A 14,459-nucleotide genomic window follows, 5' to 3' on the forward strand; every position below is an offset into this window, starting at 1 on the left:
GTATGGGGTTTTTTTTTCCCCAACACTAGCGCATCCTTGCTTGGCTTTAGAATTAATCAAAGTCATTCGTTTGTACTCCTCGTTTGATTTTAGCATGCCAGCATGTTGGAATGCTCCTGTCACATAATCTCCTACCTTGCTGATGTGATGAATGCCTTGAGACAAAGCAATGGTCAAGGTAGCTCGACATTACTCGTGGAGGGCGAAGAGAAGGCCATGGAGGTGGACTCGGACTGGGTGGAGGAGCTAGCTGTAGAGGAAGATGATTCCCAAGCAGAAGATTCTGTGAGACTTTATTTTTATGTGCATGCCTTTCTCAAAAGGGGACATAATTGGCTTCATGTCATAGTACTTACAAGGTCAAGAAATGTTCTGGAAATTATTAGTAATGTACATTGGAAAAAGCTGATTAATGTCCATTGTTGCCGCACTTTATGAAAGCACTTGTTAGTCTGCTCCTGTTCGTAGATATCTACACATGAAAACTGATCAATTGACGCACTTTCCAGTGGCAATGTGTGTAATACGATTTGTCATTAACTCACAGGATGAAGACTCTCTCTGCAACAAACTCTGTACCTTCACCATAACTCAGAAAGAATTCATGAACCAGCACTGGTAAAGAAAAGTTCATTAGTTATTTAATGCTGCATGATTCTGCCTTTAATTTGCAGATGGTTCAAAATTTGTCCACACTGTTTCTTACACTTGAAAGGGATTTATCCCATAAAAACCTACTCTGTCAACACAGAGATAATACCTTGAAGCAATTCTTAGTGTTTTGATTACATAAATTATAGTCTGTAATGAAGGAAAGAAGATTTGACACAAGCGTCATAAAAGGATCAGCAACAGCCGGTGTTACGAAGGCATAACTATGAACGGAAGTGGCATTGTCAGGACTAAAAGTGTCGCATTTCATTTTATAGGTACCATTGTCACACCTGTAAGATGGTAGATGGGGTAGGTGTATGCACTGTATGCGCCAAGGTCTGTCATAAAGACCATGAGATCTCCTATGCCAAATACGGCTCGTTCTTCTGTGACTGCGGTGCCAAAGAGGATGGCAGCTGCCAGGTGAGACCGAATACCTCAGGTCATCATGGGAAGAGAACAACAGCGGTAACTTTGGCTTGCAAGTCATTCCACCATTGACTTCCATCCAGACATTTCATTTGGTCAGGGCTCTATAGCTAGTTCGCACATGCCCAGTAATAGTTGACAGAAATCATGTTGCATTGCATAGTTCATGTACAAGAGGCCAGTTTTCCTAGTTAATCCTAACTGACTGCTTTGGTGTAGTTTGCATGCAATCACATCAACCACATGTTATGTCTCAGTAGCAAAGTATATGTTTATTGCATTATTTGTTTCAGTATTTCTAATGTAGCTACTTGTAAAATCTTAAAGTGATGGCGTAATTTACTTGCATGCCACATTTTAATAGGTTATTGTGCCAATATTTCCAGTCCTGTCATTCTTTGATTCAGTAAAGATAGCCTTTCTATAGTCAAATAATCCTTGGCATTTTTAGGACGCAATATTCAGAGAAACAATTTTCTCCAAATTTTAAAAGTAGATAACGTGATAGATTATGTTGGCGTTTGCCCTTTCACCTTTCTCACTTGTTCATATTGTGTTTCGTCACCAACAGGCATTGGTGAAGCGCAGCCCAAGCAGTGGCATGGGATCCACACTTAAGGAGTCTTCAGCCTTCCAGAGCGAACTGCGCATGCCCGAGAACGCAAGCCGCCACCAGAATGCCTCGCCGTCTGATAAAGGCAAAGTGACAATTTGCGATGGCAAGCCCGGCGATGAGGAAAGACCAAAGAAGAGCAGTGTGTGCAAGAGTATTGAGGGCTGCCAGGAAGAGCTGCTTTCACAAGTGGTGAGGAAAATAATGGACTAGCTGGATTTATCACCAATGAACTTGTTTTATTCTGATGGCTTGCTTGATTACGTTGATGCTGTTTCAGAAGTCAATGTTGGTAGTTTGGTTGTGCAATTCCATTTTAGACAGATGGGCAACTACTGCAGAGCGTGTGAACAAACAATAAATGGTCAATTTGACATGTAGCCCTCTTTGATGTCTTCAACAGAATGCATCGTCTACTGCTGCCGTCATATTGGAGATGCTCATGTTTCTAATGGAAGCCATTCAGAATAATTTCCAGCAGGCATCGGCTGTAGGGAGCAGCAGCCGGGCACAGCAAGCCCTCAATGAGCTTCATACTCAGGACAAAAATGTGGATATGACAGATCAGCTAATGGTAGGATCATCTCTTTTGGTATTTTTGTTGTTGTTGTTTCTTTTGTGAGTGTCAGTCATTGATATCACATGATGTGCTCTTCAGTTTCTCATTGTCCCACTTGTGTTCAGGTACCCACTCTTGGCTCTCAGGAAGGGGCTTTTGAGAATGTGAGGATGAACTACAGTGGCGACCAGGGGCAAACAATCCGCCAGCTCATTAGTGCTCATGTGCTGAGGCGTGTTGCCATGTGTGTCCTGTCATCACCTCATGGCCGTCGACAACACCTTGCAGTCAGCCATGAAAAGGGAAAGGTGAGCCTCACTAGTGGTAGTCTTAAGCTGGCTTTACCTGCTTATGATGGATGATGATTTCTTACTATGAATTCTCATGTACAGTTTAACACTAACATAGCTGTTCTAAATGCATGAGTAGCATTTAGTAAATAAAACATTCCAAAGTCTTTCAGCCTGCATACTTAATAGTGTGATTTGCGTCTATCGCAGATAACTGTTTTGCAGCTGTCCACCCTTTTGAAGCAAGCTGACTCAAGCAAGAGAAAGCTGACACTCACCCGTCTGGCCTCTGCCCCAGTCCCTTTCACTGTCCTCAGTCTCACAGGCAACCCTTGTAATGAAGATTACTTGGCTGTGTGTGGCCTCAAGGTAGGTTAAGCACAATAATTATGTCCATACATCATAGTCATTGTGTAAGTAAGGGGAACAAACCAAAAGGTTGATGGGCTCTCATTTGCTCTCTCAGGACTGCCATGTGCTCACCTTCGGCAGCACAGGCTCTGTGTCTGATCATCTGGTGCTGCACCCACAACTTGCAACTGGAAACTTTATCATCAAAGCCATTTGGTTGCCAGGCTCCCAAACAGAGCTAGCAATAATCACTGCTGATTTTGTTAAGGTACATATGACAAGAAACATATATGTACCGGAACCTCCAAGGCACATTAAGATTAAAATGTTTTGTATTTGATCCCCCCCACCCCACCCATCCCAGATTTACGACTTGTCTGTTGATGCTTTGAGCCCCATGTACTACTTCCTACTCCCAAGTTCCAAGATTCGTGATGCTACCTTCCTTTTCAACGAAGAGGGAAAGAACATCATTGTCATAATGTCTTCAGCGGGTTACATATATACCCAGGTCATGGATGAATCCAGCAGTGCTCAACATGGGCCTTTTTACGTCACAAATGTCTTAGAGATAAGCCATGAAGACTTGAAGGTAAGACAACTAAGATGTTCAAAAGCCAAAGATACTTATAGTGGACGTTTGCCATTTTCAAACTTCTAGCAAGACTTAAATGTAGGCTCACGTCATGAATGCTCGAAGATGTGCTGATCTTTGTTTTTGTATTTATTTTTTTATTTTAGGATAGCAACGGTCAGGTTGCTGGAGGAGGGGTGTCGGTCTACTACTCCCATGTGCTACAAATGCTTTTCTTCAGCTACAGCCAGGGAAAATCCTTTGCTGCCACAGTGAGTCGCAGCACCACTGATGTTCAGCAACTCTTCCCCATCAATGTCAAAGGGTATGGCTACTTTATCCACGAATTACAATTTTTCTGTTGTTTGAGCAAGGAAAGTTGTGTTCACTAGTTGTTGCCCCTTTGTAGTTCCAATGGCAGCAGCAGTAAAATGTCACCAGCCCTTTGCCAGTGGTCCGAAGTCATGAACCACCCAGGACTAGTCTGTTGTGTGCAACAGACAACAGGCATTCCACTGGTTATTATGGTTAAGCCTGACACTTTCCTCATTCAAGAAATTAAAACTCTGCCTGCCAAAGCCAAGGTAAGGGCCACTGGAACACGTGCTTTACTAATGGGGTAAATAGTACCGTATATCAGTAGATAGCTGTCAAAAGCTCTTCCTGGCTTAATTCATCTATTTCCTATTTTTTCGTTGTTTTCTCCGCTTCTAGATTCAAGACATGGTGGCAATTCGACACACTGCCAGTAATGAGCAACAGCGCACAACCATGATTCTTCTCTGCGAAGACGGAAGCCTGCGAATCTACATGGCCAATGTGGACAACACCTCGTACTGGCTACAGCCCTCACTACAACCCAGCTGTGGCATCAATATCATGAAGCCTGTGCGTAAGCGCAAAGCCGCTGCGACCGGTGAGTGTGTACAATTAATTTAACTATACCATAGTAAGGCAGTCACGTTCTTCAAAATTTAATCTACATTTACATTCATATATTGTGTATTTGTCCTTAGCAACCCGAACCTCCAGTCAGGTGACATTCCCAGTAGATTTCTTTGAACACAACCAGCAGCTGACAGAGGTGGAGTTTGGAGGCAATGATTTGCTGCAGGTCTACAACGGACAGCAGATTAAACACAGGCTCAACTCTACTGGGATGTATGTGGCTAATACGAAGGTAGGCTGTTTGTGATTCCAAGATATGCTCTGATCCGGAAAAGAATCAAGATACAAGGTTTCACTTTCTTCTCCCCCCCCCCCCACTTAGCCTGGGGGATTTACAGTGGAAGCAGTCAACAGTAACAGTTCAATGGTGATGACAGGCATGCGTGTGCAGGTCGGCACTCAAGCAATTGAGAGAGCCCCCTCCTATATGGAGGTTTTTGGTCGCACCATGCAGATAAATCTTACAAGGGCACGCTGGTTTGACTTCCCTTTCACCAGAGAAGAGGCACTACAGGCTGACAAGAAGCTGTCCATTTTCAGTAAGCGCATTACCGCAATTTCTCTTATAATTTGCATGTGATTAGTGATATGTGAGAAGTTGATTAGGTTTGTGTGTGTGTGTGTTTGGGGGGGGGGGGTTGCGCTCCAAACCTGTGATTGTTTTATTTGCAGACTTACATTCTATTTGACTTCCTTTGTCATGTCAGTTGGTGCATCGGTTGACCCGGCTGGAGTCACCATGTTGGATTCAATCAAGATCTATGGCAAAACAAAAGAACAGTTTGGTTGGCCTGAGGAACCGCCAGAGGACTTCTCGTCCACCTCTGTAAACAATGTCTGCAGTCCCAACCTTAACCAGGCCGGTGGCACTGCTGATGCAGATGTCGTCACACCATCTACAACCAATGGCACAGTGCTGGAGAGGTACGGCTTTCAACTTATTAGATTGTATATTTTGTTTATGAGTCAATCAAATTGATGTATTTCCTGTTTGGTTTAGGCCTAGTTTTATCTCTACTTTGAAGACGGCCTGTAACCATTTAATCAAACAATGGCAATATTCATTTTTAATTTATATCAATTTTTACAATCAAGGCTTATTTGACAAAAGTTTTTTGCTTGTATGGTATTTTTTGCCCAAATTACTTAGTAGTTGTAATAATGGTTATGTACCATGTACATTTTCCATTTGGCTTTCCATGAGTCTAACCTTTAGCATTTTTTATGTATTGGTGGTGGGCTTTTTCTTTCAGTAGGTTTGTGCATGGCTACAGCCGTCATCTTTTTGCATGCTTTATTTGTTTTTACCAGTCATTAAATTTCACTCGTTTCTTTCTGTGATCCTCACACTTTTTTGTTCTTTTTTCTTTTGCTCCCAATTATACAATAAAAAGTTGTGAAACTGAGTCCTTATCCACCTTGGACCGGTTAGTAACAGCCCTTTCTCTGCTTGTTTTGTTGTATGTTTTCGTCTACGTGTGCCTGTTTGTATGTCTATGCATGAGACTATGAAAATGCCACACTGGCCATCTTTTTCTGTTAACATTCTTGCAGTGTGATATACCTTTTGAAATTTAGAGTAGTTTGACTTGTGCACTTGAATTTTTGGATGAACTCAAAACTAGTGGTGGAGCTGACTTTTGCTTTTAACTGCAGGCTTGTGGTCAGTGCTCTTGAAGCGCTGGAAAGCTGCTTTGCTGTCGGTTCCTCTAATGAAAAGGTACATCAAGTAGGATTTGGAATGCCATATTACAGTAGTGAAACATTTAAAAGAAACTTTACAATACCTCTCTTTGAATTGCCTTAATCACAAATGACTGTATGCAGGAAAAAAACAAGTCTGCTGCACTAGAGCTGGCCACTCTGCTCCTATCGATGCCAACTCCAGCAGGTGTGCAGCATCAGACAAAGGGACTTCTTGCCAGCCTTCACAGCAGTCGTACTGCTTATCACAACCACAAGGTAGAGGAAACATCGTGGTCAACATGTTCAAAGATCTGTTGCTTAAAGTGTTAAATCACTGTTACATTGAAGCTGTTAGTCTGCCTGTCTGACATTTTGCATTATATTTGCAATAAGTTAACAGATTTTCCTAACGCAAGGTAACGTGGTTTTTTTTTCATTTTATTTTTTTATGTTGAGCTTGACAGAAAATTTTATCTCTGCTTAGGGATAGTGGTTGGCAATCTCTGACATGCTGAAATGAAGTAGTAAGCCTCTAGCTTTTCTCTGTGCTCCCCAGGACCAATCCCTGCTGAGTAATGCGGTGCAATGTCTGAACAGCTGCACTCGCGAGGGCAAAGAACTTGACCCTGATGTGTTCCAAAGTCTTGTGATCACTGCTCGCTCCATTGCAATTATGAGGCCCAATAATTTGGTGCATTTCACGGAATACAAGTTACTTCCACTTGACACTGGTGAGAGGCAATTCAATTGAAGCGACCGGTTGCACAAGTATTTTATGAGTATATGGAAAAGTTACTTGTTTTGTATTTATCCAGACATGACAGATGATGGGCAAAAGTATGCGGAAGGCGAAAGCCATTATTTCATCACACAACTAATGAGTAACTTTTGGAAGCTACACTCCTTGAAACCTAAGAATGCTTTTCTTGCTCCTGCATGCCTGCCCGGTAAGTGCACCATTTATCCGTGAGGGGCAGCAAGTTGTATTTATTAGCGTTTAAAACAAGAAGCAATGGGCAACCCAATCTATGGTTGTGTATCTTCCTCTGACTCCAAAGGACTCACTCATGTGGAGGCAACAGTAAATGCCCTGGTGGACATCATCCATGCATATTGCACCTGTGAGCTCGATTATATCAATGTGGCCTCCAAAATCTACATGCAAATGTTGCTCTGCCCTGTAAGTACATGACCAAGTTAATATTATTCTCGCTCTCGCTGTGTGTATAAAAAAAAGAAAAAAATATCTACATTTGATTTCAGGACACAGCAGTGAGCTTTGCTTGTAAGCAGGCACTGATCAGAGTGCTTCGACCACGAAATAAGCGTCGCCATGTTACCCTTCCATCTCCTCCACGCTCCAACACACCCACAGGTTTGTTTTCACAAGCTTATGTAATAATTTATGGATATATTACAAAATGCAGTCAGATCAGAAAGAAATGTCATTGCCTTAAAAATTACTGGGTGTTTTTTGTTTTGGTTTTATCAGGGGACAAAGATGATGATGACGATGATGACGCAGAGGACAAAATGCAATCATCTGTGCTTACTAGTGGAGAAGAGGTTAGACCGGAGAGTCAGGAGCAAAATGAAGTGGATCATGGCGACTTTGAGATGGTGGTGAGAAAATTAATTGATTTATTCTGACGATTACCTCAACTGGTACCACATTAGTCCTAATAATAATAATGAGTGTTTCCTTCACACATGTGCAGGAAACATTCAATGCTTTAAGCACCGCTCCCTCATAGTTACAGTTGTAATGTTCACTGTTTGCATTCTTCAGTCAGAATCAATGGTCCTAGAGACATCAGAGAATCTAAACAATGGAAATCCATCCCCCCTGGAAGCATTGCTGGCTGGAGCTGAGGGTTTCCCCCCCATGCTTGACATCCCTCCCGATGCTGATGATGAAACAATGGTAGAGCTAGCGATTGCGCTCAGCCTTCAGCAGGATCAACAAGGTTAGTAGGAAAAAAAAAAAAAAGGTTTAGAAGATTGATTTCAGTTTATTTGGGTTGTAGTGTAAATTTTCATGGGCATCTTATATGTAATGTTTTTAGGGAGTAGTAGCAGTGCCCTTGGCCTTCAGAGCCTTGGTCTGTCTGGTCAAGCCCCAAGCTCCTCGTCACTGGATGCGGGCACACTGTCAGACACCACTGCATCAGGTAATAGGAATGCTTTTTGTGGTGTCTGCACATTTCAGTTTATCGATTGGCAAATGTTGGTTGATTGTGGTGGTCTGACACGAGTAGCCTAATCTTAAGAAAGCTTTTGGAGTTTTTGACTGATGCTTTGGATTGTTATGACTTAAGGTATGGATTCATCTTGTACCCTGGCCCAGATGACTGCAGTTTATTTGCTATTACAACTATTGCTATGATTTCAGCCCCGGCATCTGATGACGAAGGCAGTACTGCTGCTACTGATGGCTCCACACTTCGGACCTCCCCAGCTGAGCATGGCGGGAGTGTGGGCTCCGAGAGTGGAGGTTCTGCAATCGATTCTGTTGCAGGGGAGCATAGTGGTGGGTGTTTGATTATAGGGGAGACCTACACATGTGTAATTTCTAAACCATACTTAGGTTTAGAGGTTGAAAAGATGTTCACACTCTGTAGTGTACTTAAACGTAAAAATCCAGATACTTGTAAATGATTGTGAATGAATGATTGATAAGGCAATACTGATAGTGCTCCCACTCAGTTGAGAAAAAAAAAGGAAAAAAAAGTAGCTGGCTTTGGGCCATGCTTTTATACTATGAAAGCAATGTGGACCCCCCCCCCCCCCCCCCTGAGAATATAGTGCTCAGAAAATAATCAGAAAAATAAAATCTTCAGCAAGTATAAAACAAGATGCCTTGAAATCTTAAGTATATTGACAATACAATCCCTTCAATGCCTAATGTACGTATGTTTTTTTTGCTTCCTTTTCTCTCGGCAGTGTCAGGACGCAGCAGTGCTTATGGGGATACAACAGTGGAGGGCCAGCCTGCTGGTCCAGGCAGTGTTAGCTCCAGCACCGGTGCAATCAGCACCACCACAGCCCAGCAAGAAGGTGAAGGCTCAGAGGGAGAAGGAGAGACTGAGGGAGACATCCACAGAAGCAACAGGTCAGATCTCAACAGTCTGGTCTAAACTCTTTGTTGGTCAACTTGTATATACTGACAAAATTTGATTCTTACTTTGTGAATAGGCTTCACATGGTTCGTCTTATGTTACTGGAACGCTTGCTGCAGCAACTCTCTCAACTCCACAACGTTGGTGGCGTCCAAGCCATTCCATACATGCAAGTTATCCTTATGCTGACCTCTGACCTTGACGGGGAGGATGAAAAGGATAAGGGTGCCTTGGATGATCTGCTTGCGCAGCTTATTGCCGAGCTCGCCATGCATAAGAAGGTAATTACGGTCTATTCGTAACAAATCATCTTACATGTGCTTGTTTTGCTCAACCTGCCTCTTCCCGCTGTAGGATGTTTCAAAAAAGAATGATCGCTGCCCTATGAATGAAGTACACTTGGTCATCATGAGACTGCTCAGCGTTTTCATGTCTCGAACCAAATCCGGTTCCAAATCTTCCTCTGAGGTACATTATTATTGAAGGGTTCTTAAAGAATACTATGTACATTAAAAAAATCTCATGGCCCACCACGAAGCAAATGTCACAAAAATATAAACTCCCCAAATAGTGTGGTGTGTACGTGCGTGGCATAACTTATTCTGTGATATGAATAACAGGTGAATACACAAGTTCATTCTTTAAAAATATTTTTTGGGGGGTCAAATTAATTTCGTATAAACCCTTGTTTCTGCAAGTGACTCATGCTGTTTGCTGCATTTGTTTCTTCCAGTCATCTTCACTGATCTCCAATGCTACAGCGTCTGCCTTGCTCAGCCTGGGCGCCATTGACTACTGTCTCCATGTGCTCAAATCCCTTCTGGAGTTCTGGAAGAGCCAGCAGGGTGAAGAAGAACCTGTGACCACTAGCCAACTCCTTCGCCCGCACACATCTTCCTCTCCGCCAGACATGAGCCCCTTTTTCCTTCGCCAGTATGTCAAGGTATATGTCATGAAATCAGGTTACAGCATGTCATATAGACTAAAAGTGACAAGGAAGTGTAGAACTAACTGAGTGGCTCTTGTGATTAGGGACATGCAGCCGATGTGTTTGAAGCCTATTCGCAGCTGCTCACTGAAATGGTGCTCCGACTGCCATATCAAATCAAAAAGATAGCTGACACCAACCCACGCATCCCACCTCCTGTCTTTGATCATTCCTGGTTCTACTATCTGTCTGAAGTAAGATTCTGGCATACTTGTGTCACTTTCTGTTTCAGAAAATTGTAAAAAGAGAATCAAAATTGATCATCTCTCTTTCCAGTATTTGATGATCCAACAGACCCCATTTGTCAGGAGGCAAGTGAGAAAGCTGCTGCTGTTTATCTGCGGCTCCAAGGAAAAGTATCGTCAGCTGCGAGATCTGCACACTCTCGATTCTCACGTGCGCAGCATCAAAAAGCTTCTCGAGGAACAGGGTGTCTTCCTCCGGGCGGGCATTGTTACAGCTTCATCTGGCTCAGCGCTGCAGTATGACACACTCATCAACCTGGTGAGTGTAATTTGGTGCATGCTGAAAGCATTTTTTATGGTTTTGGTGCTTGGCAACTTTACCTTTTTTTCTGTAAATGCAGATGGAGCATCTGAAAGCTTGTGCTGAAATTGCAACTCAGAGGACAATCAATTGGCAGAAGTTCTGTGTGAAAGATGACTGTAAGTAAACTCCGATTCCCTTTTATTTTTTTATTAATAGAAGTGTAAGAACTTTACTGGTGTCTATATCATCGTGACTCTCCTTTCCCATAAACTTTTTTCTTCTCTGCAGCTGTGTTGTACTTCCTGCTTCAAGTCAGCTTCCTAGTAGACGAGGGTGTTTCTCCAGTCCTTTTGCAATTGCTCTCGTGTGCGCTGTGTGGCAGTAAGGTGCTGGCCAACTCCTCCTCACTCTCAGGGGGGTCAAGCAGCGGACAGGGAGGAACTTCTCAGTCCTCTCAGAGCAAGTCCTCTAGTAAAAAGAGTAAAAAAGAAGATAGAGAGAAGGACAAAGAGGGTGAGGCAATGATGCAAGCCTTGTTGTGTACAGATGATGCCTTCTTTAGTTGCAGATGATGGATGCTATTGAATGGAATGTGGGCTTTTTTGTCTGTGTCCTGATCATAGGGGATGGCGTTGGGAGCCAGGAGGATCAGTTGTGCATGGCTTTGGTCAGTCAGCTCAACAAGTTTGCAGACAAAGAGACACTCATCCAGTTTTTGCGCTGCTTCCTGCTTGAGTCCAACTCATCAGCGGTGCGCTGGCAAGCCCACTGCTTGGCATTACATATCTACAGGTACCCTTTTTTTATTTTATTTTCCTTCCAAGTACATTTTTACATTTAGGCTTAGCGCAGTCCAACACTCAAAACCATATTCATGCAATAACAGGAACAGTGTATACTAAAAAGAGAATTGGTGCCTAATCCTTCAAATATAATTGAATATGTCATTATAATCCCCAAATGTATGGATTTCTCACTAGGAACTCAAGTAAATCTCAGCAGGAGTTGCTGTTGGAGCTCACTTGGGCCATCTGGCCAGAGCTTCCAGCATACGGCCGCAAAGCTGCACAGTTTGTTGACCTTCTCGGGTACTTCTCACTCAAGACCCCGCAGACAGAGAAAAAAGTAAATAACACAGACTTAAGAATCTCTATTCTGTCTCTTATATCTATCGTTTAATATGTCTTGTCACCGTGGGATAGAGAAAACCTAATTTCGATCTCTTTGTGTGTCTCGGCACGTGAAGACGTTGACAATAAAGCAGACTTTGACTTTGATATTGTCATTTGAGTGGAATGGATTTTTGTTGTTGTCCTTTGACAGTGATTGTTTTGATGATCTTTATTTTATTTGGTTGCTTCTTGTTTGCCATAAGTACTAACCGCACATGTCAATTGTACTTGGTTATTCATGAACCTCATTGGTTTGTTTCGTTTTCTTTTAGCTGAAGGAGTATTCCCAGAAGGCTGTTGAAATCCTGCGAACACAGAACCATATCCTGACAAATCACCCAAACTCCAACATCTACAAGTATGTTTAATGAGCCATGCTGTCTGTTGTTTGTACTGTTGATTTGTGGACATTAATTTTTGCTTTCTTTTACAGCACTTTGTCAGGTCTAGTGGAGTTTGATGGCTTTTACCTGGAAAGTGACCCCTGCTTGGTGTGTAATAATCCAGAGGTTCCCTTTTCGGTATGTATAGCAATATCTCGACTCTGGGGAAAAAAATATTAATCCTAAACATTGTTAAAAATATTTTTTTCTATTTGCCCTAAAGAATATCAAACTGTCATCGATCAAAGTGGACACCCGCTACACCACCACACAACAGGTTGTTAAACTTATTGGCAGCCATACCATTAGCAAGGTTACTGTAAAGATCGGCGACCTCAAACGCACCAAAATGGTCCGCACTATCAACCTCTACTACAACAACAGGACTGTGCAAGCTATTGTGGAGCTGAAGAACAAGTGTGTTTTAATTTTCTGGGCTTTTTTTTGCCATCCTGTCTTACTTTCCCCTGGGTCAGAATGCACAAAATGTTAATGTTTGTCATTTTTAGGCCTGCTCGCTGGCATAAAGCCAAGAAAGTACAACTGACCCCAGGTCAAACGGAAGTGAAAATTGACCTGCCCTTACCCATTGTCGCATCCAACCTGATGATTGAGTTCTCTGACTTTTATGAGAACTACCAAGCCTCCACTGAGACGCTGCAGTGCCCACGATGCAGTGCCTCTGTGCCTGCCAATCCTGGAGTGTGTGGCAATTGTGGTGAGAATGTCTATCAGTGCCACAAGTGCAGGTGAGCAGCACACTTCCTTAGCCACTTTAACAGTACAGGTACTTCCTCATCAACCATGACAAAGTTGTACATCATATTTAAATATGATGCCATGTTTTATTTCTTTTTCAAAACAGGTCTATCAACTATGATGAAAAGGACCCCTTCCTGTGCAATGCCTGTGGTTTCTGCAAATATGCCAGATTTGACTTCATGCTTTATGCCAAAGCATGCTGTGCTGTGGATCCTATTGAGAATGAAGAAGACAGGAAAAAAGCAAGCAACTGTTTATTATTCAACTTTATTTGAAGTTCTATTGCTCAAAAGTTCATTTGCTGTCTAAAGACTGTATGTATAACCATGTATTTTAAAACTTATTTTTAATCCTTGCAGGCTGTGACAAACATCAACACCCTTCTGGAAAAAGCTGATCGTGTCTATCACCAGCTAATGGGTCATCGGCCCCAGCTGGAGAGCCTTTTGTCTAAAGTCAATGAGGCGGCACCGGAAAAGCCGCAGGTAAGGCTTGGAGTGTATTTATTATGCGGTGAATGTTGCAGAATTTGAGACATGGGTGACAACTTTCCTTCCACAGGATGACACCGGAGCTGCTGCAGGTCTTGGAACATCTTCTGCCAATGTGAACAGATACATTCAGCAGCTGGCTCAGGAATACAGTGGAGACTGCAAAACATCATTTGATGAACTCTCCAAAATTATACAGGTTAGAAACAAAGGACCTGTGGCCTCCCCACATGCTGGAGCATTTTAATGATTGTCTTTCTATTTACATAAATCTCTACACACAGAAAGTGCTGGCATCTCGCAAAGAGCTGCTTGAGTATGATCTTCAGCAGCGTGAGGCTGCCACCAAATCCTCCCGAAGCAGCAGCAGCCACCAGCCGACCTTCACGGCCAGCCAGTACCGCGCCCTTTCTGTGCTGGGCTGTGGCCACACCTCCTCCAACAAGTGTTACGGCTGTGCCTCAGCAGTCACAGGGCATTGTATCACTCTACTGCGTGCGTTGGCCACCAACCCGGCCCTCCGGCAGATCCTTGTCCTTCAGGGGCTCATCCGTGAGCTTTTTGAGTACAATTTGCGACGCGGTACTGCAGCCATGAGAGAGGAAGTACGCCAGCTAATCTGTTTACTTACCAGGTACGATACTCCTCTAGATCCTATTGTAGTTAAGTATAACATGTTTTCAGTGCACTACCCTTAACCTGACACTCATGGCTTTTTTGATGAAACCATATAAACTTCATTTGATCATTTGTCCATTTTGTAGCAGTTCTGTTCAAGTTCTTATTATTGTGTTTTTAGAGATCACCCAGAAGCCACGCAGCAGATGAATGACCTTATTATTGCCAAGGTTTCGGCAGCACTCAAAGGTCACTGGGCCAATCCTGACCTGGTATGTGTGATTCTCATCTGCTCGTTCAAAGCCATGCACCTGTGTTCTTTTGTGTACAGTA

General features: G+C 42.9%; 1 protein-coding gene across 10 annotated transcripts in view; it reads left to right on the forward strand.

The window, feature by feature from the left end:
• Positions 1 to 14,459, forward strand: part of ubr4 (ubiquitin protein ligase E3 component n-recognin 4) — a 40,913-nt gene that overhangs the window by 18,278 nt on the left and 8,176 nt on the right. For 5 of the 10 annotated variants that reach the window (XM_061272490.1, XM_061272492.1, XM_061272491.1 and 2 more), the window contains 45 exons: positions 94 to 285; positions 548 to 618; positions 930 to 1,122; positions 1,655 to 1,888; positions 2,100 to 2,270; positions 2,381 to 2,563; positions 2,756 to 2,914; positions 3,012 to 3,164; positions 3,261 to 3,488; positions 3,638 to 3,795; positions 3,880 to 4,054; positions 4,185 to 4,386; positions 4,487 to 4,650; positions 4,741 to 4,957; positions 5,126 to 5,342; positions 5,813 to 5,845; positions 6,075 to 6,138; positions 6,246 to 6,380; positions 6,661 to 6,835; positions 6,920 to 7,051; positions 7,163 to 7,284; positions 7,368 to 7,479; positions 7,597 to 7,727; positions 7,894 to 8,071; positions 8,171 to 8,275; positions 8,497 to 8,634; positions 9,048 to 9,216; positions 9,300 to 9,504; positions 9,578 to 9,691; positions 9,957 to 10,166; positions 10,256 to 10,405; positions 10,488 to 10,715; positions 10,798 to 10,876; positions 10,989 to 11,213; positions 11,324 to 11,492; positions 11,681 to 11,825; positions 12,145 to 12,230; positions 12,306 to 12,393; positions 12,479 to 12,672; positions 12,765 to 13,004; positions 13,121 to 13,259; positions 13,377 to 13,502; positions 13,579 to 13,707; positions 13,793 to 14,142; positions 14,308 to 14,398. In XM_061272490.1, the coding sequence (XP_061128474.1) occupies positions 94 to 285; positions 548 to 618; positions 930 to 1,122; positions 1,655 to 1,888; positions 2,100 to 2,270; positions 2,381 to 2,563; positions 2,756 to 2,914; positions 3,012 to 3,164; positions 3,261 to 3,488; positions 3,638 to 3,795; positions 3,880 to 4,054; positions 4,185 to 4,386; positions 4,487 to 4,650; positions 4,741 to 4,957; positions 5,126 to 5,342; positions 5,813 to 5,845; positions 6,075 to 6,138; positions 6,246 to 6,380; positions 6,661 to 6,835; positions 6,920 to 7,051; positions 7,163 to 7,284; positions 7,368 to 7,479; positions 7,597 to 7,727; positions 7,894 to 8,071; positions 8,171 to 8,275; positions 8,497 to 8,634; positions 9,048 to 9,216; positions 9,300 to 9,504; positions 9,578 to 9,691; positions 9,957 to 10,166; positions 10,256 to 10,405; positions 10,488 to 10,715; positions 10,798 to 10,876; positions 10,989 to 11,213; positions 11,324 to 11,492; positions 11,681 to 11,825; positions 12,145 to 12,230; positions 12,306 to 12,393; positions 12,479 to 12,672; positions 12,765 to 13,004; positions 13,121 to 13,259; positions 13,377 to 13,502; positions 13,579 to 13,707; positions 13,793 to 14,142; positions 14,308 to 14,398 (7,179 nt within the window). The remainder of the gene's footprint in view (positions 1 to 93; positions 286 to 547; positions 619 to 929; positions 1,123 to 1,654; positions 1,889 to 2,099; positions 2,271 to 2,380; positions 2,564 to 2,755; positions 2,915 to 3,011; positions 3,165 to 3,260; positions 3,489 to 3,637; positions 3,796 to 3,879; positions 4,055 to 4,184; positions 4,387 to 4,486; positions 4,651 to 4,740; positions 4,958 to 5,125; positions 5,343 to 5,812; positions 5,846 to 6,074; positions 6,139 to 6,245; positions 6,381 to 6,660; positions 6,836 to 6,919; positions 7,052 to 7,162; positions 7,285 to 7,367; positions 7,480 to 7,596; positions 7,728 to 7,893; positions 8,072 to 8,170; positions 8,276 to 8,496; positions 8,635 to 9,047; positions 9,217 to 9,299; positions 9,505 to 9,577; positions 9,692 to 9,956; positions 10,167 to 10,255; positions 10,406 to 10,487; positions 10,716 to 10,797; positions 10,877 to 10,988; positions 11,214 to 11,323; positions 11,493 to 11,680; positions 11,826 to 12,144; positions 12,231 to 12,305; positions 12,394 to 12,478; positions 12,673 to 12,764; positions 13,005 to 13,120; positions 13,260 to 13,376; positions 13,503 to 13,578; positions 13,708 to 13,792; positions 14,143 to 14,307; positions 14,399 to 14,459) is intronic. The other 5 variants (XM_061272497.1, XM_061272498.1, XM_061272493.1 and 2 more) reach the window with 3 other exon arrangements.

Source organism: Syngnathus typhle, linkage group LG2, assembly GCF_033458585.1.
Source record: "Syngnathus typhle isolate RoL2023-S1 ecotype Sweden linkage group LG2, RoL_Styp_1.0, whole genome shotgun sequence".
In the NCBI taxonomy this organism is placed as follows: Eukaryota; Metazoa; Chordata; class Actinopteri; order Syngnathiformes; family Syngnathidae; genus Syngnathus; species Syngnathus typhle.